Source organism: Lonchura striata, chromosome 7, assembly GCF_046129695.1.
Source record: "Lonchura striata isolate bLonStr1 chromosome 7, bLonStr1.mat, whole genome shotgun sequence".
NCBI classification, from domain to species: domain Eukaryota; kingdom Metazoa; phylum Chordata; class Aves; order Passeriformes; family Estrildidae; genus Lonchura; species Lonchura striata.
The window spans coordinates 35145582-35172930 of NC_134609.1; the positions used below are offsets into that span (position 1 = coordinate 35145582).

The 27349-nt window shown below is 40.9% G+C and overlaps 1 protein-coding gene across 4 annotated transcripts; it reads left to right on the forward strand.

The window, feature by feature from the left end:
- Positions 1–961: 961 nt before the first annotated feature.
- RUFY2 (RUN and FYVE domain containing 2) lies at positions 962–26852 on the forward strand. 4 transcript variants are annotated; one of them, XM_077784789.1, is made up of 18 exons: positions 962–1089; positions 3714–3887; positions 4369–4486; positions 5666–5767; positions 6838–6961; positions 8481–8542; positions 9074–9139; positions 10931–11000; positions 12184–12285; positions 12997–13113; positions 13672–13839; positions 15002–15099; positions 18885–19004; positions 20759–20888; positions 21460–21554; positions 23240–23288; positions 24269–24346; positions 25223–26852. In XM_077784789.1, the coding sequence occupies exons 2-18, from the start codon at positions 3758–3760 to the stop codon at positions 25364–25366; spliced, it is 1773 nt and encodes a 590-aa protein (XP_077640915.1). In that variant the 5' UTR covers positions 962–1089; positions 3714–3757; the 3' UTR covers positions 25367–26852. The 4 variants fall into 4 exon arrangements, with proteins under 4 accessions (XP_077640915.1, XP_021384729.1, XP_021384730.1 ...); XM_021529054.3 differs by lacking the exon at positions 962–1089 and adding an exon at positions 1267–1371; XM_021529055.3 differs by lacking the exon at positions 962–1089 and adding an exon at positions 1267–1371 and having other exon boundaries at positions 10934–11000.
- Positions 26853–27349: the final 497 nt, after the last annotated feature.

A 27349-nucleotide genomic window follows, 5' to 3' on the forward strand; every position in this document is an offset into this window, starting at 1 on the left:
TGAGTATCTTCTAGCAGTAAAGGATCACTTTTTAAATGTGCTGCCTTTAAAACAGCTTCCTCATGCAGAAGCAGCCATTGGTGCTGCTGGAAAACATGCAGATGCATGCCTGCTGTGTAATGTGCTGCTGGGATCCCCAAAAATGAAAAAAAAAAAGGAAGCTGTTTTATGCTAGACTAGCAGGATCAGAGTATGAGTATTTTAGAATTGTTTAATGTTTAAATGTATAGGTTCCTTTTTCCTTGTAAGAGTTGGGAATGGTGGCTCTAAGAAGTGTCCCTGTCACCATGGGCTGTGTTCTATCCCTGTGGTTTGGTCCTTCCTTGCAGGCCCAGGCAGTGACACCCTTTGTGCTGTTTTGTGCAGTTGCTGAAGCTGGGCAAGGTAAAGAACACCTTTTTATTTGACAGGTTGCTGGTTAGCCTTGCCCAAAAAGTTGTGTGGAAAGAATAATTATTAAGCAAAGCATATTGTAGCACTTAGGGTGCAGTAAGCATCAGCTGAGATCCCATCTGCATGTGACGAATGTTTGGTGATAAACAGCTCAATGAGTTTTGGTTCTTTTCTGGCCAGATTCACATTCTAGGGCTTTTAAAAATTAAACCCAAAAAACTTACCTGTTTTTTTTAAATACTGGTTTTGGTTCCCCAGCACATTACCTTTGACGGTACTAAACTCACAGATTTTTCTAGAGTAATATTTATTCTGATACATGTTATCCAATACTACAGAATTATCGTTTGGAATTAATGCTAGGGATCGAAGCTTTACGTCACAAGCGAAGGGTAGAGCAGCCTCAAGTTTGCGCTGCCTGATTGTGCTTAGCTCCTGCCCGAGGTTTCTGTGCCCAAGGCTGCCCTGGCGTTCTTGCCCATCCCTGAGGCCGATGCCGCTCTCCGGGCGGGCAGCTGGGGCCCGGGGCGGAGCGGCTGTCGCGACAGGGGCGGTGTGCGGGGAGAGAGGAGCTGCCGCGACAGGGGCGGTGCGCGGGGAGAGAGGGGCTGCCGCGACAGGGGCGGTGCCCGGGGCGGAGGAGCTGTCGCGACAGGGGCGGTGTGCGGGGAGAGAGGAGCTGCCGCGACAGGGGCGGTGCCCGGGGCGGAGCGGCTGTCGCGACAAGGGCGGTGTGCGGGGAGAGAGGAGCTGCCGCGACAGGGGCGGTGCGCGGGGAGAGAGGGGCTGCCGCGACAGGGGCGGTGCCCGGGGCGGAGGGGCTGCAGCGACAGGGGCGGTGCGCGGGGCGGAGCGGCTGCCGCGACAGGGGCGGGTCCTCCCGCCGCCGGGGGCGCCGCGCGGCGCGGGCTGAGGGCGGGAGGAGCCGCGGGCCCTGAGGGAGCGGCCGCGGCGGCGGCTCCTCCTCTCCAGCCATGGGTGAGCGGGGCTGCGGCAGCGGGAGCGGGCCGGGCCGGGCCGGGCCGGGCCGGGCGGGGGCCGCGGGCAGCGGGGCCGAGGCAGGGCCGGGCCGCGGCCCCGGCGGCAGCGGGCGGTGCCCGGGCGCGGGCGGGCTCGGCCGGGCGGGCCGGCGCTGCCGCGGGGACGGCGCCCGCAGCGCCCGGCCCAGCGCAGCGCTGTCGCCTCACGGGCCCGGGCTCCCGCTCGGAGCCGGTGATGCTGGCGGTGTGCTCGCTGGGGTGCCTGCCCACAGCCCTGCCGGGCCCTGCTGCTGCTTCGCCGAGGAAAGCCCTGCAGAGCTTGCTCTGCCCTCCGTAACACCCCATACGGTACCCGAGCGGCAGCTGCGATTTAGGATTTCACACGCGTTGTTAAATTCTAAATCTTGATTTCAAATTTAAAAGAAATGGTTCGCCATTTATTATTTAAAAGAAGCAGGTGAAGAAAAACATGCAGGTAGATCACAATTTAAACAGACCTAAACTGGATTTGGCCTCAGAAAGAGCAACCGAGGGCTGGTAATTAAACAGCAGACATAGAAGTCTGTCTTGGAGAGGATCACCTCCAGAAGTCAGAATGAGGTCACCTGACAAAGGAATTTTCGTGATGCCTTTGGGGAAATAGCGTATGTAGCAAGGGAGAGCTACCTACCTGAAGTCTGCATTGAGCAAGGCGTTTCCTCCGCCAACACTTGTATTTAATACCGTCAGTAGCAGAGCTGATGAAAAGCAGGATGTCTGCAGGAAGGCTGCTGCTGCCAGCCTCCCCCGTCCCGGGGATGCTGTGCTGGCGCTGCTCCTGGCAGAGCTGGTCAGACCCCAGCAGCTGAGCAGAAAGGAGGGAAGAGACAAAGCACTGAGCTGTGGCTGCTAACTGGGTACAGTTTTGCCAGAGCCCCGTCTCTCATTATCTTATTGTTTCTAATGTCTCCTGGGGTTTTCTGTTGAAGTTCTGGGGAATTATAAAAGCAGTTTTTAAAGCTGTCGCAGGTACATAATCTCAGTCATTATTTTTCTTAGAAAGCAGAGATAGGTTATGTTTTGTGGTAGTTGGGTATTTGGCTGGCAACTAGGGAAACAGAATATTAGAAAGTAGTTTTCAGGGTTTCTAATATCCAATCCCTAAATACCTGAAGGCTGCAGGAAATGAGACAAGTCATTTCACTGCTGTTGAGGAGCTGATAAAATGCCCATCTGTTATGATGATTTGGGTTCTTTGTGCTTTCTGACGTGCAGACAGATACAGTCTGTATCAGATACCAATACTCAGATTTGCAAAGGAACAGGCTCATTTTTTTTTTTTTCTCAGACTCGGGTCTTTCTAGATATTTTGACATCTGTGTCTCAATGTATTAAAAAAAAAAGTTTGTTTTTTTTTTCACTTCACTTGTTGAATTTAATTAAGCAGTAAATCATCAACTCTTTTGTTTCTTTCCAGGTTACTTTGATGATAGTGAATAAACAGGGGCTTGTTTTGTCTCTTAGAAAATAGGGTCTGGCCTGAATGTTTGAATTGCTTTATTATAAATGAAAATAAGCTTAAGAATTTCCTGAGCACTCCGTTCTCAGTAGCAGGATTTCTAAGAAGAGGAGCCTTGTCCATTCTGTCCTACTAAGATGATTGTAAAAAGCTATGGATTTTTTACTGACTAGATTTAATCCTCAAATGTATTTTTGCAGTATACACTTTGTAATGTTTACCAAAAACTTCAAGTTAAAGCAAAACCTTTAATTCTTAAGATTTTCTGTGTAAAAATACTTTGTGGCTAGGTGAGAATGAATTTTCAGTGTGTAGTATTTTCCAGAAAACGCTCCTGGTTTAGTGGCAGTGACTCTGAACAACCTGAGAAGGAGGGCATGTGTTTGTGTCACTGTGCAATTAAAGCTACAGTGGAAAGTGATTATATATAAAAAGTATGATGTCTGCTTCTGTAGGTAGGCTGTAATACACCAAATAAATCTGTAAATTAACAGGAAGGCTGCTTTGATACCGCGGGAGGGGCAGTGGTTGCAGCCATGCAGCAGAGTTGCTGTGTTAATTGCAGTGACTTGGCTGCTTCTGAGACCTGCTGGGACAGCATGGTGCCTCAGAACTGACATTCCCAACCTGGGGTTTTCATTCACCTGTTAAAACACTAAGAATGTGTTTTGGATTGGATGCTTTTCTATGGCATGGTGGTTTATAGCACCTACTGAATTTGTTCTGTTGAGTTTATTAGGTTAAGGTAAGTTTTCCTTTTAACAAGGTGGATGTGAAGCACTTTATTTCTTTGTGTCACTCCTAAAACTTGAACCATAACATTTTTTTCTCTGTTGTCTTAGCTGTAAAGGACCCTACAGCTGTAGAAAGAGCAAATTTATTAAACATGGCTAAACTGAGTATCAAAGGACTCATTGAATCAGCCTTGAGCTTTGGGCGCACTCTGGATTCTGACTACCCACCTTTGCAGCAGTTCTTTGTTGTCATGGAGCACTGCCTGAAGCATGGCCTAAAAGGTGTGGAAATTGGTCTAGCTGCATATTTCTCATCCCAAACATGCCATTTTTCTTCCTTTCTTTCTGGAAGTAGATAAAAAAGGTGTAGTGTTGCATAGAGAACTGAAAAAAAAATTTAAATGGTCACCTTTTATGATGAGTAGTGTAATGATTAATTTTTCACCACATATTTCCACATTTGCTAACGTCTTTTGTACAGCATTTATTGTAAGTGATCCAGGGTTTGCCGACTTGATGTATGTGTGTAGTATATATTTTTAGCTAGACATCCTTTTATATTTTTTTTTCTAGCATATCAATTTTAAATTCACAGCAAAGTAATTTGGAAGTTGGTTTTGGATGCTGGTGAGCTGACCAGTGTCTCAGTTGAGTTACCTGGAACTCTGGACTCAGGAGTTGACCCTTTCACACACCAAATATTATGAAGGAGGCTACTGCAGTGATTTAAATTAATTCAGTTACTTGATTTTTCTTTTCATAGTAAGAAAATCCTTTCTAAGTTACAATAAAACCATCTGGGGTCCTCTGGAACTTGTGGAGAAATTATATCCAGAAGCTGAGGAAATAGCAGCAAGTGTCAGAGATTTGCCTGGCCTTAAGTAAGTAGTTTTGTTAAAATGCAGCAGGAAAATAAAGGACCTGATTGAGAATTTCCAGGTGTCTCATGATTTCATTTGCCATTAATCAAGCCTTTGAAGAGCTAGCACCTGATGTTGGGGAGAGCACAGGTGAATGGGAGGGGGACAACAATGCAAAAAGGAGCAGGCTGTGTATCAGTCACTCTGCATCTAGAATTTCAGCAGACATTGGTGAGCGCAGTCTGCAAAGGCTGTATCAAACCACCAGGTGACATACCAGAGAGGAAAGAATTAGGCAGCTTTTGAGACTCTTGCTTGCACAGTCCTACTCAGTTATAAATTTATTCTCTTCCCATTCCAGTGCACTGTGCTTTTGTATTTAGCTTTATAATTGGCAATCAATGAAATTCCAAAAGGGCTTGGTTGCACTGACTGGTATAGGGCAGCACAAGGGTTCTAATTTCTATCTTTAGACCTTATCTAGTGCACACAGGAATGTAAATTATTATTTACTCTTGTGGCAGGCCAGAGGAAGTAATAGCCTTTGCTAGGTGTGTTACTCTCTTCCTATCCTGACACGACTTGTGAGGGGTTTTTCATTGATGGGCTTCCACTTTTAAGTATGCAAGCATTAGAAGAGGAAGGTCTAAAGGTCCAGGTGTAATTTGCTGGTTATTAGTGTTTGCCAGTTACATGGGTCTTCATCTTTTTTTGGCATTGCCTTCCTAAGATAGTACTGAATTTGTACACAATTAAAGGTAGGATTGAACAGGGGTTGGGCAGAGCCCCAGAGTAGGATTGGGAAGGGAAGCTGCAGTGGTGGCTTGTGATGGGCATTTTCTTGCATTCCCCTCAACTCTTAACAAACTGCAGAAAGGAGTCTCAACTGTTGCAAGCGTTTTACTTCAGCAGAAAACAGGACTTTCAAGATTATCGGGCTCTTGTACAGTGTATACTCCTGTTTTTCCAGGGTCTGCTCCCAAGCTCAACTGAGTAGTTGAAAATCTTTGTTATCCCAAAGCTTGGAGTCAAAAGCCTAAACATTATGGCTTTCCACATGCTGATGCTCAACTAATAATTTAAAATACCCCTTCAGAAATACCAGTTGCTCCACGAGTAGACTGATAAGGTGTTAAAGAGCATGATTTAATCAATATGTTGTTAATTTGGGGCTGTTTGTCCTCATGGCCTTTGTTTCAGGACGCCGCTGGGCCGTGCCCGGGCCTGGCTGCGGTTGGCGCTGATGCAGAAGAAAATGGCCGATTATCTTCGCTGTTTAATCATTCAGAGAGACCTCCTCAGGTAAACAACTCATTGGATTTTGTTTGCAATTTATTTTTCGAGGTTTAGTCTTCTAAAATAATCCTGCATTCCCCTGCTGTGCAGAATAAGCACTAGGGAGGAGGTGACTTCACCCCTACCATGTGTGTTGTTTCCACTGAGCTGGCATTGGAAGGAGGACTCTTGCTTTGAACTTTGCTTTCACAGTTCTAACACTGACATTGCTCTCTCCTGGCATAACTTCTGTCCAATGGAGTCATTAAGAACAAATGGAGAAGAATGCTTCTTCATTTCAGTTTTTGTAAGCTATACTTATTTTTAAGACTGACTTTGTGCCTAGATAACACTGGTATGTCAGGATGTTGTTGGTGTTCACCAGCCATGGACTTCTCCAGTGAAAAGACAGTTTGTTACATAGAATCTAAAATCTTAATTTAAAAATGCAAGGAGGAGAAAGTGCTGATATTCTCTTGTTCACTGAAGTATTTGTATTTGTAGTGGTTTTGGTGCAAAACTATGACAATATTTTAACAGCCTTTTTAGCATTTTAGCCCTTTATGTTTCTTTTTTATCCATTTAATCTCTTCCTTGGATCCTTGAATTTCAAGCATATATTCACTGAATTCCATGCATTTTTTTCACAAAAAGTAATTTTCTGCCATTCTTCCTTTGCATTGCTTGCAGTGCTTCTTAACAACTTGAGTTGTCTGAATCAGTGTGGCCAAGTATCCATTTGTTGCAGTGTCCTCTTCAAGACTGGCTAATAGCAGGTGTAGGGAAGAGCCTTTTCTGGTCTTTTTTTTTGTTTTCTTTTAAAGTCAAAGTAAGTCTTGTCATCCTCCCCACAATGTACCAGCCATCTGGAGCCTAAGGCAGTATCCTTATTTTTAATAGCCTCTGAGACAAACCATGCACTTTGAATTTTAAAATATTTATGAGGTAAAAGTATGGGCAGGGCCAGTTCATCTTTATGGGTGCTGTAGTAAGGCTGCAGTAAGAGAAAATTTAGATATGTATGTCACTTATGATTAATTTATTGGATGCATATAGAATGAATGTACCAGTAAGATGCAATTTTCTTCTCCACACAGTGAGTTTTACGAGTATCACGCACTTATGATGGAGGAGGAAGGGGCAGTGATTGTTGGGCTGTTAGTTGGGCTGAACGTGATCGATGCCAACCTGTGTGTGAAGGGAGAAGACCTGGATTCACAAGTAAGTTCATCCAGGTAAAGGAATGTACATGCAATCCATGAGAGTTTTCTGTACTTTCGTTTGTGGGTTTTGTTACTTCGGAGTGGTAACTTGTTAGAAATCCTACCTGAGACTGTTCAGGCTGTGATGATCCAGCTCCTGGGTCTGTGGGGCTGTTGCCTTAACTTCACTATCAGCAGGGTGACCTTTGAATGGAGATAATGGTCAGAGTGCAAGGGTCAAGTTATGTGCTTTGTCCTCAAATGGGAGCAGCTGTAGCAAGGCAGAGTTCTTTCCATCTGACTTGTGTGACCCATCCTTTTCTTCTGTGGGACAAGTATAGTTCCATGATCAGTTACCCTGCTTGATTTATTTATTGCTGTTCTGAAACAAGCACTCTCTTATGGCCTCATAAGAGGGTGACTACTTTGATTCTGCAAAGCAAGGCTTGGAATTCTTCCTGCTTTGAATGGGCTTTGACTTTTAACCCTGATCTCTTCCAAGAAAATATTAACAGATTCTCTTTAAAGGCAGATGCACAGGTATTTGTAAATAAACGTAGACTGTGTTCAGCTCTGATTGTTTTTTTTTTCAGCTTCTTTGTGGAAAAAAAAATAGTAGCTTAAGTGGTTATTACTATATTCATATATTTGATGAAAAAACAGCTCCTCTGGGAAAGCTAATTGTGTGTGTGTGCTTTTGAATTCCATGGTTAACTTGTCCTCAGTTGTTTGTTCTAGTTACTGTGTAGTGCTGGTTTCAGGCGCTGAATCTTGTGTAAAAGAAGATATAACTTTGACAGGCCTGTAATTACAGAAAACTTATCAACTTGCTCTTAGTGTTGAGAATTAAGTATGTGTATTATAATCCACAAAACCTAGCTACACCGCTGTTATCACTGGGTGGCCTTGCTGCATGAGAGAGAAAATTCAGTTTGAGGTAATGGTTGGCAGATGAGATTCTGATTGCAGTGTGTCCCAGTTTGACATAAGTAAAATGTCCAGAATAATTCTGTTTGTGAAGAGTAGTATAAAGGAGGCACCTTCTCAGAGAAGCCAGAAGCAGCAGGTTTTATTGAGCAGAAAGGCAAACTTCTGAACCTTGATAGAAGTCACAGCCAGGAGCAGAATTTTGGTGTGTTGAAAAAAATGCTACTCAGTGGTGAAATGTGTTTATGCAGCAGTAGTGAATTGAAATAAAGTAACTTTTATAGATAGAACATTTTACCTTATTTATTAGAGATGGTATTTCGCTTTAATCAGAAAAACATATTTTTAAGAAGTTTTTTGTGAAGAGATTTTTTTAGAAAAGACATGGAAAGAAAAACAGGATCCTGACATGATGTATAAACCAGGTAAATATTAAACTTAGTAAAATCTTGTTTAAAGTGTTACAGTTCAGGTTTTTCAACTTCTGGTTCAAACTGGATGAACCTTAAAAATGCTGTAACTGAGGTTTTATTAATTGTATAAATACAAGGCTGTAAATATCAGCAGCACTTATTTGTATGATATGAAACTGTACCTTTGCTTTCTCCTAGGTTGGGGTGATCGATTTCTCTGTGTATTTGAAGAGTGATGATGACATTGGGGGTAAAGAAAGGTATGTCCTCACAAAATTCCTCTTTTCTACGTTAACAAATGATTTCTTGGCTGGGACCTGTTCTTTTAGAAGCAAGTCAGGTTCCCTAAAAATGAAATGTTCTGATCCTGTGTTATTAGTTAGCTGGAGGAATATTTGCAGTCTGAAGCAAACCTCAGCAGCATCACCTGCCTCTAAGCAGGGGAGGCTTGCCGGGTGGCAGTGAAAAGGAACCTGCACACCTTTAAGCCCTGAGCTTGGGATTTAGTCAGAGTTTCAAAAGAACCAGAGTTATGGCAGAGTAAATAAACATCCCTACCCTTCTCAGACTTCATCTTTCATGTAGAGAAATTGTTTGCAGTTAAAGCATTGGATTTTTTTTGTGTCTCACTGATGTAACATCTGTTGTTACCTTCGTAAGTATGAGATGAAGTTGCTTCCTTTCTTTTTGAAAACACAGTTGAGTTGGACATTTGCATATGGTAAATATGTATATTTTCAGTCCATAGTTTAGTACATTATTTTGTTAATTTTATTTTGTGCTCGCTTTAGAAATGTACAGATCGCTGCAATATTGGACCAAAAGAATTATGTAGAGGAACTAAACAGGCAACTGAAGTAAGTATTACTTTGAAGTATGGGTGTCAGGCCAGGCTTACAGGTAAATGCCTTTTGTACCACAGCTTTGTGAGAGAACTTCAGAGAAAAAGCTGCCATTTCTCCATATTTAGACTGAAGATTTAGTGAAGTAGGAAAAGACACTCTCCTGGAGAGCTCAGTATCAGTTTTCGTGCTTTTGGGCAGTCAAAACCTTTATTCTTCAATGAGACACAAAACCAACAGCCCAGAGCTGTGAAAGTCCTCATGATTCATAATATTACAGGAATCAAAAGCTTGGTCTGGATTCTAACTATGTTCCTTTTAACAGTTTGATATGTTCCTTTTAACACTCAAAACAGTGGTTTTGTGTGTGCTGGTGAATCTATGTGTTTTTATTTCTTTGCCTTGCAGAATATTTTAGTTTGTGTCTTTAATGGCTAGGACTGAAACTGAATAAGCTCATTGCTTGCTAGAAGCTACTTATATGTGGTAGGTTGAGGTTCCTGTTAAAACAATTTTCAGGAAAGCAGCTTTTTCCTCCTGCTTTGCTGGATGAAACAAACCTAGTCCACCACTGTGTTTGTTATTGTGCAAATAGAACAACAGTGATTTAAATTCCCTGAAGACTATTCTACAAAAGTAAACAGTCTGAAGGGCTACAAATCTAAAAAAACCCAACAAACCAAACCAAACAACAAAGCCAGAAAGAATTGTAGAATCTGTAGCATAGCTGATCTAGATCCTTTTTGAAATGTAATAATATTTTTAAATTTTTAATGCTGATAATCTGGATCACTGGTTACTCTAAGGCTCCTGTTGGAGTAAGGATATTCTGCTTTGAAATGTTGTCACTGAAGAGAAACCTTCAACAGCACAGAAAAGCTGAGCACATCAAATATGAGCAAAATGAAAGGAGGAGAAAGGAGCTATCACAATTAAGAGCAGTGATGTGTTCTTGTGCTCTGGTTTATGCCATAGAATTTCCTGTCAGATCAGTGATTCAGCAACTCTCCTCTTTTATTTCAGTTCAGCTGTTTGTGTTTAGACATCCTAAAATGCAGTAATCTCTCTGCTCTGCTGTTACAGATGAACTGGCAACTTCTGAGGACACCACAAAGAAATATGTGAAAAAGTAAATGGTGTTACAGAATAGGTTTTCTGTTTCCCTGTGTGTGAAGTGCAGCCTGGAAAAAGGTGCTACCTGCAGAAATAGGTTATGGAAAAGGCCTGGATGTAGTTTGATACTATAAAAAGCAACAGAGTAATAAAAGACAATAAAACTCTGGTGAGATTGCTAAATGAAGTCAAGAAGCATCAAGAAAAGGATAGCTTGAGGACAAATCTCAAAAAAAAATGCAGATAAACAAATGATTTTATAAAATAAATATATTTTGGAGGAAGAGAATCTAGAGCCTGAAGACAAATCCCAAAAAATGCAAAGAAACAAATGCCTTTATAAAAGAATGTATTTTGAGGAAGAGAATCTGCAGAATGGTTTTGTTCTATAGGGGGAACTCATTTATCTTTTGGATGCAATATGGTTGTGAGGATAAAGGAAGGGGAGAGTGCATGGGAAGTCCTAGCCAAGCAGGAGTTTAAGTGACAGGGGTGACATTGGGAATTGGAAAGAAGCATATAAATGTTCAACAAAGGAGAGTAATTTTCTTCTATTTAGGAAAACTTCCAATAATGGGAACAGACCTCACAGTTCTTAACCATTAATCACTGTACCTTGCATTAAAGCTCTTGGGCTTGGTTGAATGAGTTTTGATGTAATCTTGAATACTACTGTTTCTTTTTCCCTTTCAGTAGCACAGTTAGCAGTCTACATGCAAGAGTTGACTCACTGGAGAAATCAAACACTAAACTGATTGAAGAGGTACTTTTTTATTTTAGTAATGTGTAGCATATTGTTTTCTCTAAAAGACTGTTTTTCTAAATATACTTACATTATTTTAAGCTGTGGAAGCTCTGTATAATATATTCAGATACCTTTCTTTTGGCTTAAAGAAGAGTGGCAGCAGCTGCAGGGATTTGAAGTCAGCTTGCCAGGTAGCCTCTAGCATCAGTACATCAATTCTGTAGAACATTGCAATTTCCAACTTTGGACAAAATGAGAAGAGAATCCTTTCTCAGTCCAGCTGTCAGTCTGATTTGTGCAGATGACTGGTCTAGAATGTATGACACCAGTTGCTAGAAAGAGACAGAAAGTAGTTCACCAAGCAATTTCTGTTCCAGTTCCCAGCTTTAACCAAAGGATTGTTTCTTGCTTTTTTACTGGATACTTATGCACAGCTTTCAGACTTGTCTGGTTCTGGATTTGTGTTTATAGCCTATATTTCTGGTTATCTTTGATGCTTGACTAGTTTCCAATATTTTTAGCTTTATAAGAGAGAGCACACCTTTTTTAGTTATTGAAGGGGAAAATTGAAAACTCTAAATTCAGCTGCTGAAGGAACAGCTAGCTCACTCTGCGAGTAATGTATCCAAACAGAGCGAGAACATCTTTTCTGAGTGTTAATTCTCAGAGTATTCTGGTTCCTTTATAAGCCTTCAGCCCAACTGTCCACCTATTTTGATCCTTTGGTTTATAATTCTGACATTAAGCTGTATACTGTAGGGCCCAGTTATAACATGTCATCTTTTATAAATATGTTGTTCATATGGGGGAAGCTTTCTTATGTAAGCTGCTCCAGATGATATATTAAGATGCCCAAAATAGATAAACAAAAACTGGATGAACTTGAAGCCAAGTGGAAAGAAAAAGCTGAGGATGAGAAAAGAGAATTAAGGGTCTTTAAGTCATAATGGAGCAATGAAAAGAAAGCATCTTCTTCACCAGACATGAAACAGTGAAGTATCCTGAACATGCTGCTGCTGTAATGAAAGTGACTCATTATTAAAACCAGGAGCTTCATGCTTTCTTTAAAAACAGCCTGTTCGGCAGGCAGGGAAAATAGTGCGGAGAATGTCTTGGTCTTGCATTAATCAGAATATTTTTTACTTTGTTTCTACTCTCAAAAGTGGTCACAGTACTTCTTTTTTTATTTGTTCCTTTTCAGTTAGCAATAGCAAAAAATAATATAATTAAACTTCAGGAAGAAAACCATCAATTGAGGAGTGAAAATACTCTGATTTTAATGAAAACACAGCATCATCTAGAGGTATGTTAGTTTTACCACTTTTAATATTGTAACATAATGTAGTTATTTTTTGTTCAAAAGTTTGTACATCTCAACTTCAAGTAAGCTTAACTTGTCCAAATCTGAAACAATGTTTATGAGGAGAAGGGCTTACTAAATCCGTGGAGCTTTCTAAATGGCATAAGTAAATTAAAATTCTAGGATGCTAGATTGTTTTACATCCATACGCATGGGTAGTGTATTCAAGTGGCACCAAAGGAGGACAGTACTGCAGTATAGATGTTTTGCTGGTTTTATTCAGTTGTCATTATCAAGCTATGGCCACAGAGCAGAAACAGCTCTTTCCATGTTTTTCTCGGATGATGTGTTTGTAAGGTTTTCTTCTTATTCCCCACAAGCGTTAGATTGTCACAGCACATGTTGCAGTTGGGACGGCCACGATACACAGAGTATCACCATACAATTTCAGGAGGCTGCAAGCATCTGCCCTTCTTGTTCTTCAGCCCAACCTTTTATACCCTCATGTTGATGCATTGCACTGTGTGCCCTCTGTTCCCTGTGTGATTGCTCAGCACACCTGGGCATTCCAGGGCTCATTGCTGGCAGTGCTGCTCACCTGCTTCTCTCAGCTGGACCCACTGGGGATGGGGCTGGGCCACTCCCAGTTAGCACCAGCTGTGTGCCTACTTTAGATTTATTCCATTTAGCTGCAGAACCTCTGTACCTTTGCAGGCAGCCAAGGTGGATGTGGAGGCAGAGCTGCAGACGTACAAGCACTCGAGGCAGGGCCTGGATGAGATGTACACCGAGGCGCGCCGGCAGCTCCGGGAGGAGGCACAGCTGCGGCAGGTGAGTGCTCCTGGCACTGCCCCTCTGCACAGCGCTCACTGTGTGAGCACTGCTACTTCCCTTGGGCTTAGCTCCTGCCTTTCACATACTTCAGTGGCCTTTTCTAACTGCCTCTAATAAAAAGGGAGTTTTTACAGAACATCAATATTTCTGTAGTAATGTTGCTGAAGAACACTAAAAAAACAACCAGATTTTTCTTGGATAATTTTTTAGGTAAGCTTTTAGCAATACTGTATGCTCTCTATCTATGCTAAATTGTTCCTGTGAAAATACAAATACTTCTGTTCTATTTTTGTAATTAATACTTAGGCAGCTCTGTACAACACTGGCAGGGTAATTTCTTATCATGTGACTTGTCTTCTCCCAAAGTTAAAAAACCCCATTGGCCAGTTAGTATATGTATGTCACATTTATGGATAAGTTGCGATGGTAAAGAGGGGCAGAATTTCTGAAGTGGTAAAATAGGTTGTGCTGCAGCTCTGTTAGCGTTTCAAACCAGAAATAAATAATTCCATAATTATTTAAATCCTTTGTGTTGCACTGGCTTGTGTTTTATAGGATATGGAGAATGAGCTAGTGGTTCAAGTTAGCATGAAACACGAGATAGAGCTTGCCATGAAACTGCTGGAGAAGGATATCCATGAGAAGCAGGACACCCTCATCGGCCTGCGGCAGCAACTTGATGAAGTTAAAGCAATTAACGTGGAAATGTACCAAAAGCTGCAGGTAAAGGTTAAACTGCTGAAAGGATCACAGAGAGAGAAATGCATTATTACCATTCTGGTCAGTTGAATGCTGCTGTTCCCTGGAGTTCTGGTTTCCTTGTTCTTCTTAGGTCAGCTTGGCATTTTGGAACATTACCTATGTAAACATGGTTTCATACAAAGGAGTTTTTAAGGCAGTCACTTACTGGCTTTAGGGAAGAAAAGATCATGAGGATAAGATCATGGCCTAATAATGTCCTGTGTGAAATAGAGAGAGTAATAGTGTACTGTAACAAGGATATTTTTTTGGCCTGTGTTGTATAAAAAAAACAGAAGAATGTAGGCACATAATGAGGAGTTGAAGAGAAGCCCTGACCTTCCAAAGTAGAGAAAGGAAGACAAGAATGTGTTAAATGGAGAAAGCTAATTACAATTTCAGATTTATTTTTAAATCTGTTAGCAGATTAAGAAAATATCTTGACAATGAAATGCCTTTTTTTGGGAGCCTATGGATCTCAGGGACCCCAAATGCAGTTAACAAATTACTAAATACCAGCAAATTATTTATGCAAAACATGAATTTGATTTAGGGAATAAATAATGAAAACCAGCACAAGAACCCAGTCAAATCTGTGGCAGAATGAGGGGAGAAAAAATCAGATACTGTAGAGAGATAATTGAAGTGATGGACAAGGGATTCTACTTTTCCCATCTGTGAATGTGAAGAAAATGGACCAGAGGATGACAAATATAAATAGAGCTGGAGAGCAAAATAAGAGAATGTTCTCCAGTGTTAGGATCTGGGGGGGGTTGATTTATAGGAGAACCCTGGGTGATTTTCTGGACTAAGCTCTTTGCTCTTCACTGTAAGGTTCTAATGGGCTACTTGGTCAGTGAATTTAAGTTGACCTCTAAAGTGATTAACTAAGGAAGGAAATCAAAGGGGAACATTTTTACTAATTAAATATTAAATAACCTCTACACTTGCAAAGTATAAAACTACAAATTTTCTAGGCATAAGATTTTACATACTGTCCTCAAGGGTTTTTAGAAGGCAATCCTTAAAGACAATCAAAACTTGAAGCCATTTTTACCATTTGCCCCTTTAGACACTGAAGAAAAAGCTCCCACAAGGTAATGGTGCAATTATATCAATTTCAGTTTTAACCTCTTTTGTAACCCAGGTTTCTGAAGATGCTATGAAAGAAAAGAATGAAATAATTAGTCGATTAGAGGATAAGACCAATCAAATTAATGCAACTATGAAACAACTAGAACAAAGGTACAGCCCCATCTTTGTTTCTCTTTATTCACAACTCCACACCCTTATGTCTTACTGCATTCCCTCAGTTGCCATTGATGTAATTTTCAACTAGAACAATTAAACCAAACCTTCCTGAAACTTCTAATTAGTGCTTTGCTGTTGGACTGTTTTTTTTCTGTATGACAAACACACTCACTTTAAATACAAATTTAATCTTTCAGTTTTCTTCCTCTGCCATCTTTCTTCTGGTCCAAGGTTTTTTATGCTGATACCAAAAGTCATTCTTTCAGTTATTTCAAAATTCTGATTCCTTATTGCCTACTTTTTTTCCCCACTTGAATAAAATGCAATAGAAACGGAAGCATTAATCATGCTTATACTTAAGCATATGCTTAATATAAACATTAATGCCTTCAAAGATCACCGATTGTTTGCTGAAGCTGTTATAATTGTCCATTGCTTTGGAAATGCCATTATTTTCAATGACTTAATGGGTTTTCACACTGAAAGGTTGAAAAGTGAAAGGCTAAAATTTTAAAATATAAATTTACATTATGGTTAGACTGCATGTACTACATAATACTAAGATGTGAATCACATGTTTTAATTTAGTGGCCTTATATGCAACATTGATCTTTCTAATTGTAAAATATAGCATATCCATAAGCCCTGTCATGTTGGTGTTTGACATGTCTTTTTTTTCATTTAAATCTGATTATGAAAAACATGCTTATGTATTAAAAAAATTAGTGACATGAATATTCTTTTATTGACATCCTTTTTTCCTCTTTTTTCTTTTTCTTTTTATCCTTTTATCCCAATTTTTGTTTTTACTGTTTTGCTACCTCCATCTGTCTTTGATTTTTTTGTCCACTGCATTCATAAAGTGACAAAGATCTGTTAACTCAAACTAGGACTATTGCAATGTCATTCGTCAAATGTGCCAGCAATGAGGCTCAGCACCAGTATAAACTTGTCAAGGATATATCATTCTGAGGGCTCCTCCAGATCTCTTGTGTTGAAATAATTGGTGATGAACTAGGACTTCAGAATTATCCAATTCAAACTTGAAAGTGGTATTAGAAATCCTGCACTGTCACTGATAGTAGCTGGGTTCTGTTTTGTTTTCTGAAAGAACATCACCTCCGATCTCACTTTACCCCTCCTAAAAAAAAAAAAAAAGAAAAAGAAAAAAAGTAAATTACTGCACTATTATTAAGCAAATGTAAGCTAGTTTTCTAATGCTATTGAATCGCTTCTTTGTTAGATTTTATTTTAAGAGGTTAGATATCTTTACTTTGACTGTACGTTTTTTTGACACTTGTTTCTAATTACTGATTTTTCCAGTTCTTTGGTACTAAGAGATTTAAAAAGTAGCCATTCTGGCTAAAACTTCCCTTCTCCCCTGCTTATTCCTTTCACTTTTAGGCCGTGTTTATCCCGAAATCACATTCTCTGTTGTGTTCTGTGGTTGTAACTAGCAGTGTTTTCTTGAAGAGAGTGGCAGGAGTTGGAGGGAGGGAGCTGAGCTCCCTCAGGATGGGTGTAAGGAAAGAAGGTGGTGCCAGCATCTTCCTTGTGTGTGTGCACTGGAGGGATGCCAGCCTCTGGGCAGCCAGCAGCTGAAGTTCCACCTCCCTGATGTCCTGGGCTGAAACATTCTCGTGCCTGATTGCTGAGGGTCTCCAGGCAGAGACAGAGTGCTCCAGCAAATTCTCTAGCTGGGACTCCTGCCTAGCACAGCTGCCCTGGGAGGTGGAGCAGTGAGTGGGATGAACAGTTAGGACCCAGATCCTGAACCTGCCTAACCTGTTTGTCAGTTGAGGATCTCCCTGGCTGTGTCTGCACTGAGATCAACACTGTGGTTCTGCCCAAACCCTTTTCCCTCCCTCCACCCATCATTAGGCAGCCTTTACAGCTCCTGTTCCTGCTCTGGGCTGCTGCTTGTCTGCACTGCAGGAAGGTTCAGGCTGCTGACTGCCCTTAATTATTCCCCCTGGTGTTTGCTCTGAAGTCTGTAGTGGATGATGACTGGGAAAATGATCTTTAGAATTTTGCAGCAGAAGGAGATGTGTTTGAAAAAGTGGGGACAGGAAAGGGTTTCTACTGCATGGTTATATACTAGCTTATTCATTGGAATAGGTTGTATTTACTAGCTTATTCCTTGGTTTGGAGGCAGAAGGAGCCTTTAACATGAGCTGGCTACTAAAAAATAACTACCTTCCTTCTTCAAAGAAAACCCAAACCAGAAATACTGAACAGAACAACAGGAAGACCATGGCAGAAATGGGAGCCTTCTTCACCCAGTTGTCATCTATGCAAACAAGTGTTGCCACAGAATCATCTGAATGCCAAATCCAGCTGCAGACTGCAGCCAGCTCGGCATCTGCCTGAATCTCTGCAGTGCAGCCAGCCCTGGTGCTGGGCTGGGGATGATGCTGCAGCTTTTGGGTAGCTAGCTAGCTCCCTTTCTGCCTTGCTTGGGGAAACATCTCTGCAGTTGATTTTGTGATTTAGGGAAGGGTTTAACGTGCTTTTGGTGTTGGTGTCTTGTGTAGCTTCAGTCAGCTTCTGCTCTGGGGAGGGACCTGCTTGTTCCAAATATTCTCCTTCCCATGGCTTGGCCTCTGTGCAGTACCATTGCAGATGTGACTGGGAGCATTCTTCAGGCCCCTGGGGTAGTTGAGTGAGATAGTGCACTCTTGATAAGGTGGTTTAATTCCAGCCTTGTTCACTTGTTTACCAGCAGCTTTTGGAAACTCCCTCTGGTGCAACTTCATCAGCAGAAGCACAAATGCAGACATATTGCTGACACATCTTCTTTTTAGCTGACACTGGGAGCTGGGAGTTACTCTGTGCTCAGGGAGCTGCTGGGAGGTGACAAATCAACCATCTTAACTGATTTCTCCCAACACTTACCTGAGAGGCCCTTGAGACAGTTTTACAGAACACAGAGCAGCAGGTGGGGACATTCACTGTGATTTTACAGGCTCCTGTATTCTCCAGACTATTCTCAGTGTAACCATGATATAGCACAAGTCCCCTTTTAGTACATTTACTTTTGTTACAATACACCAACCACAGAGGTACCACAGTGAGCTAATGTCAACTGAACAAACTTGGAACTCAGAAAATATTAAATCAAATAACAATCCCTTATTTCTTGATTAATCATTTTGATTTGTTTATAGTATGGAGCTATTTTCACCAGTGTAAGAATGCATTATTTTTAATACAGACTATTTAAATTAATGATGATGTAGTTGAGGTAGCTCTATAAATGTAGTGGGACTTGTCAGGTGTATTTTGTTGTATTAGGCTAGTCAAGTCTTTTGCTGTCTGATTGCAGTGCTCTGTATGCAGCCTTATGCCTCAGTTGTTTGGAGCTGCTTTTGCACAACACATGCTCTGCCCTGTCTTAATGGGTGATTAGTGCAAGCCAGGTAATTTTACAGAATTTACTTGGGGGAAAAAAGCTTCAGAAATAACACATGAACGTATGCTAAAGGAAAAAGAAAAGCTTCCATTCTAAAATATGTATCATGCTTTGGCACCTGTTATTCATGAGCATAAAATAAAACAACTATTACTTACAGTGATTACTCTCTTACTGTATGCAAACCCAAGAGCTAAGTTCTCTAGGCATTGTATGGGTTTCTCGTTTGAGTTTGTGAGTTTCCCCCAAACTTAGTTTTTATTTAGAAATGTTTCTATTTCCCCATTTTTCTTTTATTTGTCTTCTTCACCCTCTACACCCTAGTTCTAGCTTCAGTTTTACCCAAAGTTGATTTGAATTACACCAGATTGCAGCAAGCAGAGAAGGCTCAAATGGAGGCTGAGGCTGAGGATGAGAAACTTAAACAGGAATATGTGAATAAATCTGAAAGCCTGCAGAACGAATTCTTCCAGAAGGAGAAACAGCTGTGAGTATTTCTTTCTTGTTTGGAAAAATGCATGGCAGTAAATATTCTACATTGCAATATGTCCTCTGTCCTAGAACAGGCTGCTTGTTGTTAAATGGTTTTGAACAGAATGTAAATACTAAAGATCTTCATGTTAGATACTGACAAGGCAGAAGAAAATATGTCATTCCAAGGAAGCCAAGCTGGCTTTGGGTGCTTCTAAAATGACATACAGCTTGAAAGGAAGGGGAAAACCAGCATTATTTCTTGGCTAAATGTGCCAACTTAATTCAGGAGGAAATTATCCTAAGTTGGGGAAAATATGTTGTGGAGTAGTGGTAAAACACACTTTGAACAAAGCCCACAAGTATGGAGTAGTGTAAACTTAACCAGAAATGGCACAACAATAGTTTGATTGATCCTGCTTAAGGATGAGGTAGAAGTAATTTAACTACCACTGCACAGGAAATAAAAAGTGAAAATTCAATGGAGTCAGAAAAGTTAAAGCTGATTTAAAAGGCAACCCTCTGTCTTTCTCCTGTTACATCCTTCAGTACTAATTAAAATCAGTACATAATGTTAGAAGCTCCCTGTAAGGAGAGGTACTTTCTCTATTTGGGAAGATAAAACATCAGTTAAGTAAATCTTTGGCACAAAGATTGGGGCTTAAAAATTAGTGATTTCCAATCCAGTTATTAGCCCTCCCTTGCCTCTCTCAGAACTCCGAGTTTCAGTCCACTTGTTCAACTGTCATGACAAATGTTCACTTTACTACCACAGTCACCTTTGCAGATTTGAGTAAAAGAACAGTTCAGACCCCAGCCTTAGACTCCTGCAATTCTGAAACCTCCAGGTCATGTTCACTTCTTTTTCCAGCCAGATGCTGAGGTAGTGTCCCAAAATGTAAGTCTTTCCTTTAAAAGTGGGTTTGGTTTTAAAACAGAAAAATTAATGTGGATGTAGATTTCCCATCAAAAGATCTTGCATGAATACTCTCAGATCTTTTCCCCTCTTTTCCTGTGTTGACACAGTTTAAATCTAGAAGATTGGATAGTGTTCTTCCACCCCATAACATTTTAAACACCAAGTCTTCAATGAAACAATAGTAAAACTCTAGCTAGAATGGGTCTTCTGTCAGAGTAGGCCTAATTCCTTTAGCTGAAGTTCAGTTAAGCCAATAGAACCTATATCCCTGTTTATGCTGAACCTCAGCTGTGTAGAAAGCTCAATAAAAACAGAAATGTAAAGTTCTTCCTCCTTTATTTTCAGTTCTGTTCAAAATGCCATAAACCTTAGTCTAAAATAGAAGTTTCACATCAAAGGGTGTAAAATTAAATAACTTTTATGGTACCAGGGATGCCTGCAATGATTGTCTGCATCACCAGTGACACTGTGGCTGGTTGGTTTAGTTTATTTTAGAAAGAAGCTGTATAAAGATAAGGGGCCTTGCCTTATGCATGTTTTAAAAATAATTCAGAATTTTGTGGTTTGTCTTCTCTTACTCATTTATCTCAAAAGTTGGCTCTTCAAAATTATGCCATATTCCTGGTCCTTTAAATAAACTTACTTTGAAAAGCATTTTTGAAGTGGCAGTGCTTTGTTTATTACACTGATACCTAAAATATCATTATATTGACACATTATTTCTGCTTTAGAAATGTAAGTTAATAGTTTGCTATATTAATAATCTATTGCACCCAGAAATAAACTCTGTTTTGTTTTCTTAAGTGATACTGTTGTGCACAGTGGTTTTTGTTTTGTTTTCCCTGTTCTAGGCTTCAGCTGGAAACAGATTTGAAGATAGAAAAGGAGTGGCGGCAAACCCTGGAGGATGATCTTCAGAAGGAAAAGGAAACTGTATCTCATCTGAGAACAGAGACCCAAGAAATAGTTACCCTTAAGAAAGTAAATTCTGCAGCAAATTTTGACTAGTAATTTAAAAATTGACTGCAATGTTGTTTATGGACTTAGACATGGTATTTTAAAGAATTTTTGCAAATATGTGAGGAAGATTACATTAATGTGTTCTCATAAATAGAATAAGGGAAAAAATGGGCTTTTTACTCCCCATTTAGTCCACAGATCAGAGCTCAGTACTTTGGATAAGGAGAAATTAAATCCTTGCTTTCCTTGCTCATTCTGTTGGGGGCTCGGTCCTCACTGTGGGCTCTCTGTGCTCTTGGGCTCTCCAGTCAATCAGGTTTATTTTCCAGGTTTTATCTCCAGTCAGTCAGGTTTATTTTCTCCCTGGAGTGGGATACAGAAGCAGAAATGTTTCCTTATCTCTTGGAGTCTAAGAGAGTTTAATCCTGAGCAGTTGCTGTTCAGGCTGGATTTGGAAGAAGTGTGAGGGATCACTCATGTACTTGGCTTTCTCAACAAGATCAGCTTCAGTAGGAGCAGCTTTCTAGGCAATAGGGCAAGCACAATTTGATAATAATTTGGTTTCATTTTACTTTGTTTGTCTTGTTTTAAGGAGTTTCTTAAACTTCAGGAGAAGAACAAGCAACTGAAAAGCATCTGTGAGGACCAAGAAGCTGCTCTCCAAGAGCTGGCATCCAAGCTGAGCGAGTAATTTTATTATTCTTGATGGCTTATACATTTTATTTTTGTGATATACACGTGAATTAAGGAAAATAGTGGGACAGTGGTAATGCATATTAGACAGTATATGACAATATTGCTATTATTTTGATAACTAACCGGTTATGAGAAGTCACTGTGTCTAGTTAGGTTGGGCCTGTTAATTTTTATTTTTGGTTGGTGGGGTGTCTGTGAACAGAAAGTCCTGGTTTGAAGGGCATTAGGCTTTGTTCTGCAGCAGAACAAAGTTTGCCAGCTGTGACATTGCCAGAGGAGCCCCAAGGAGAAGGTAACAGCTCTGGCTGCAGCAGGGCAGTGCTGCTCTTTGTGAGCCCCAGCCAGACACCAAGCCCCACACAGCTGCTCACTCACTTCCCCACCACTGGGATCAGGGAGAGAACTGGAAAAGCAGAAGCTGGAAAACTCATTAAGGGTTGAGATAAAGGCAGTTTTCTAGAGAAAAGAAAAGCCACGCATGCAAGCAAAGCAAAACAAGGAATTCATTCATGGCTTCCTGTGGTTGGGCAGATGTTCAACCACCCCCAGGAGAGCAGGGCCCCATCATGTGGAATGGTGCCTTGGGAAGGCAAAACTCCATCACTCCAAATGTCCTCCTTCCCCCTTTCCCCCACTTTATATACTGAACATGATGCCATTGGTTTGGAATATCCTTTGGATATTCCTTTTATTCTCTGTCCTGGCTGTGTCCCCTCACTTCCCATCACCCCCAGGCTCCTCCCCAGCCTGGCCCTGGGGGGAGCAGGAAAGGCCTTGGCTCTGTGTGAGGCTCAGCAACAGCAGCAACATCTCTGTGTGACCAACCTGTGCTCAGCAGCAACATCTCTGTGTGACCAACCTGTGCTCAACAGCAGCAACATCTCTGTGTGACCAACCTGTGCTCAGCAACAACATCTCTGTGTGACCAACCTGTGCTCAGCAACAACATCTCTGTGTGACCAACCTGTGCTCAGCAACAACATCTCTGTGTGACCAACCTGTGCTCAGCAACAACATCTCTGTGTGACCAACCTGTGCTCAGCAACAGCAGCAACATCTCTGTGTGACCAACCTGTGCTCAGCAACAACATCTCTGTGTGACCAACCTGTGCTCAGCAACAACATCTCTGTGTGACCAACCTGTGCTCAATAGCAGCAACATCTCTGTGTTACCAACCTGTGCTCAACAGCAACATCTCTGTGTTACCAACCTGTGCTCAGCAACAACATCTCTGTGTGACCAACCTGTGCCCAGCAGGAAGTCAGAGCGTGGTCCCTGCAGCCCCTGGGAGGGAGATGAGCCCCACCCCAGGCAGAGCCAGTGCAGCTTCCCAGACTCAGAGGATGGAAGGGACACCTGGCAAGCAGCACCCTCCTTACTGTTACGTGGTGTTGAAGTTGCATTTAATGATCTCTGTCCTCTCAGTAGTTTGCTGTGATTTATGTGGCCTTTGATGCCCTGTAGAAGAACTTTGTGTGTGTCTCCTGTGACCCAGTTCTCAGTGGGCTGGCCCTGGATGGCTGTGGGGTGGCTGCTTCCTCCAAAATGACAATGTGGTCTTGTACTCCTGTTCAGAGGATTTGGCTTAAAATTTAAGTAACTAAAGCAGTTTTTTAAGTTGTTAGTGCATAACTGACCATGTAAAAGTTTGAACTGGCATTATCTTATTCTTTAGATCAAAACTGAAAATAGAAGATATAAAAGAAGCGAACAAGGCATTGCAGGTTAGTAGTATTTTGAGAAAACAAACTTTTTGATAAACTGGTTTTTTTTGGAATCTTTTGTAAGCATGAGAAGACTTCTCTCCAACAGCAGCTACTCCAGAGAGTGTGTATGATTTCACTGTCTGATTTCCTCCAGGGGAAGAGAACCACAGACTCCCTGTAACGTCCTGGAAAAACTCCATTTGCTTTTGATTTAACTCGTTTGATGCACAGCTGTGCATTTTGGCCCTTTTCTTGCAGTGGTACACACCCTTTTATCATATAAAGAGTGTATCTGGGACAGAATGTGAAGCCAGCTGAGCTTGAATTGCATAGTATAGTACTTCTCAGTGATCAATAAATATTTGATCATCCTAGGAAATAAGTGAACTTGTAGCACCAAAGCTGATAAAATATGATGTGTAATGTCAGCAGGTTTGGGACTTTCTTAAAGACAGCGGGGAGCATTTGAGAGCAGAGACTTTGCACACTTTTGATCATCTGCTGTGTCACCTAGCATATATTACTGCAGTCCAGGGAAAAGTGACTGGAATGGTTGAGCAGACTTCTGGGTTTATTAAGTGGTTTAAACAGAAGGAAAATGACAATTTTTGATACTGTCCTGGTTGTTTTTTTTGTTTGTTTGTTTGTTTGTTTGTTTGTTTGTTTTTTTTTGGCTTCCCTGCATGTTGAGGACTATTCCCGTGTGCTGAGCTGGGACATTGGCTTCACTTGGAGGCTTGCATGCCTTCCTGAGCCACTGCCCAGCTTTAGCACCTCAGGCATGTTCTCTCTGCACCTCTGCTCTGTCTTGTCCCCTGAGGTTTTGCAGTGTTTTGGAGCAGTGCTGTGCTGCTCTAGAGTGTCTTTGTGACATTACACTGGTACCAGGGCACTGAGCATTCAGGCAGTAAATGTTCTGCTCTTGATTTGTCTTGTCCCCTGGAGCCCAGAGTTTAACTTCATCAGCTACATATAATTATGGTAATTTTTTTCTCCAGGGCCAGGTTTGGTTGAAGGACAAAGAAGCTACTCATTGCAAACTCTGTGAAAAGGAATTTTCGCTTTCAAAAAGGAAGGTAAAACTTTAACAAGATTTCTCCCAATGTATTTACAAGTATTATGTAATTATTATTCCAAGTATGTTGTAAATAGTAATTATCTTTGAGGTGTGGCATGAAATGTCAATGATCAGGTGAATGCGGAATTATTTTTGAGATATTTTTCTAGTTCTTTTGTACATACAATGCAGATGAGCCCTAATTTAAAAAAAAACAACCAAACAACAGTGTCATTGTGAAGTTCCACAAAGCAACTTAATTAAAAATTATTTAACTAAATTATTTAACTACTTTGTGGAATTGTTATCTCAAACTCTTATCAGCTCTGGCACTGTTAGAATTTGACATGTGTAGAAGTGTTTTTATGGCAGCTTTTATATACTAGAGGAAGAAAAGACAAGTTTACTGTCATTTTAAAGTAAAATGTGACATTCATTTCCATGCTTTATTAATGTGTGCAGGAGGTTTCCTTTACCTTTTCATGTTAAATCTCAATTAGCGACCTTCACAGAGACATCCACTGTTTCAGATATCATTGCTCATGCTGTGTTTTTCTATAGCAGAATACATTCCTAATCCAAAGTTTGAATGAAATCTTCAGTGCATATATATATATATATATATATATATATATATATATATATATATGCATATATATATATATAAAAGCCTAGAAAGACCATGTGTCTGTCTGTGCTTCATCCTAGACAAACATGATTTGTGTAGGATTGCCTCATAGTTTGGGATGTAGATCAATTATTTTTACAGACTGACTCCAAGAAGGAGTCAGGAATTATGTTTTGGATTGCTATGTGTCTATTGTTTGTTGGTATCGAATTACCAAGTACACTGCCATTGTAAATTTAAATTTTTAATCTTCTGCCCATGATTTAGCATCACTGTAGGAACTGTGGGGAGATTTTCTGCAATGCCTGTTCTGACAATGAGCTGCCTCTGCCCTCTTCACCAAAGCCTGTCCGGGTCTGTGATTCCTGCCATGCAATACTTATACAGAGGTGCTCTTCTAATGTGCCATAAGATATTTATTAATTCTGCTGTTTAGCTCATCCTGTAAAAACCACCACACCAACTAAAGAATGTGCAACAGTATTTCCAGGCTTTCAGGTAAGCAGCGTAGAGTTGCAGTTTCAAGGTACTATGGACGAGTTACTTCTCTGCTTCCTCTTGATACAAATGGAGACAATAGGACCCAAATGTGGAAAATGCACATCTAAAGAGAGAAAAAACCCAGATGGGTATGTTGGTCTACCAAGTGGCTCAGCAGTTTATACAGGAGACTCTGTTAATATGTATTGGATGAATATTTCAGTTGTTAAGATGATCTGGGGAAAGGTGATACTCTTACAGGCTGATGTGCCACAAGTCCAACCTAATTCTGTGCCTGTGCTAGGCTGTTGTGAAGCAAAATCATGCAGTAGCTGGTTTTAAATTGTACTGGAAAAAAGTATGGCAATTAATGCAGCGGTCTGAGAAGTTGTTGCCAAATGCCGTGTGTTTGTTTCCTTCTGTTCATTAGCAGGATTTGGTACATCCCAGAGCATTGCCCTGGCAGCTGTTCCGTGCAGTCCCAGGTGTAAGGGGAGCTGTGCTCAGCCAGGGAACAAACAGTGCCTCGGGGCGCTTGCTGAAGGAAGGTGTGTTCTGCTGAATGTTTTTTTCACATGAGCTGTTAATTTGATATATCTGTGTTTCCACTGAAAGAGAGCTGTTCAGCACAGACCTTTTCTCTGACATTGTCTGTAACCTTGAATAAGTCTCTGCATCATTTTCATGCAAGTCATGCTCTTAAACTTGTACTTGTAGTCACTGCATAGCTCTAGAAACCACCTAGAAAGACTGGGATTAAATACTGGGGATCACATCCTTTCTGTGCTGGCCAGGGAGTTCTTATTTTGTCACCATCTTTCCCAAGCCTTCAGAGCTGGTTCCTAAACTTTGTTTTTTTGCAGAGCACTTTTGAGCCTTTCTGAGTCTACCCACTCTTGTCACTGATGGTAACGTTTTGCTGGAACGTAAGATCCTTGTTCTTTCCATAGGCAAATAGAAATAATATCCTTTGATGGAGTGCCCTCACTTCCAGCTCACTGCACTGCATCCTCTTCCCTTTAGCCACTCCTGGCCTGGGCTCCAGCCCTGCACCCTCCACGCCCCAGGATTTCCAGCCCTGTAGTTCCTTCAGCTGTGGGCTTGGAGTAGCACTGCTGGCAGCAAAAGGGAGGCTGCAAACAGGTCTTTGAGCTGTCCTTGCACTTTGTTTAGCTTGGCTTTGTCTCTGAGGATAGGGATTTAGTGAATATCCTAGAAGCTAACATAGCTATTCTTTTTAACACCTCAATGTAGTTGCTTATGTAGCTTTTGTAAAGAAAAATGTTTTTAAAATGACCTGTTGTAACTTTTTGTAAAATACCACACAAATACTTGTAAATCTGTAAATAACTTTTGGAAAAAAATAAATTTAAGTTATCTGAGAATAATGTCACTTAATTTAAATTTGCAATTCAGAGTATTTTACTTTATTATGTTCAAGTTGCTTAGAAAGCCTTTGCCTGTGCTGGGGAGTGGGGTACCCTGCCAAAGACACAATCAGGTGCTGCTTATGTGCTTCCTGAGAGTGTTTCCAGGTGGGCATGGAGGCAGCAGGGCTTGATGCAGGACAGAGATGCTAGGATAAAGCCAATCTGTATTGCTTTAATAAATAACTTGTCAAAAGGGATGCAACTAAACAGAAATAATATAAAATAGGCAATCTTTAAAAACAAGAATATGCATTTCCATAATGTGCAATTAATGAATTTGTGACTTAATTGCCATCTTTCCTTCCCCTCTGTGCTGTCCTATTTGCATAGGAAAAGCGTGTAATATTCAGATTGCTGTTACTGACTGTAGTTAAGACTTCTGCCTTGAACAAAATGAATGCTGGATGTTCCTCTCATTTTCCTTGGCAGCAAACTACATACCTGGCCTGCATTTAAGTTTTTTGGACACCACTGTGACTAATGC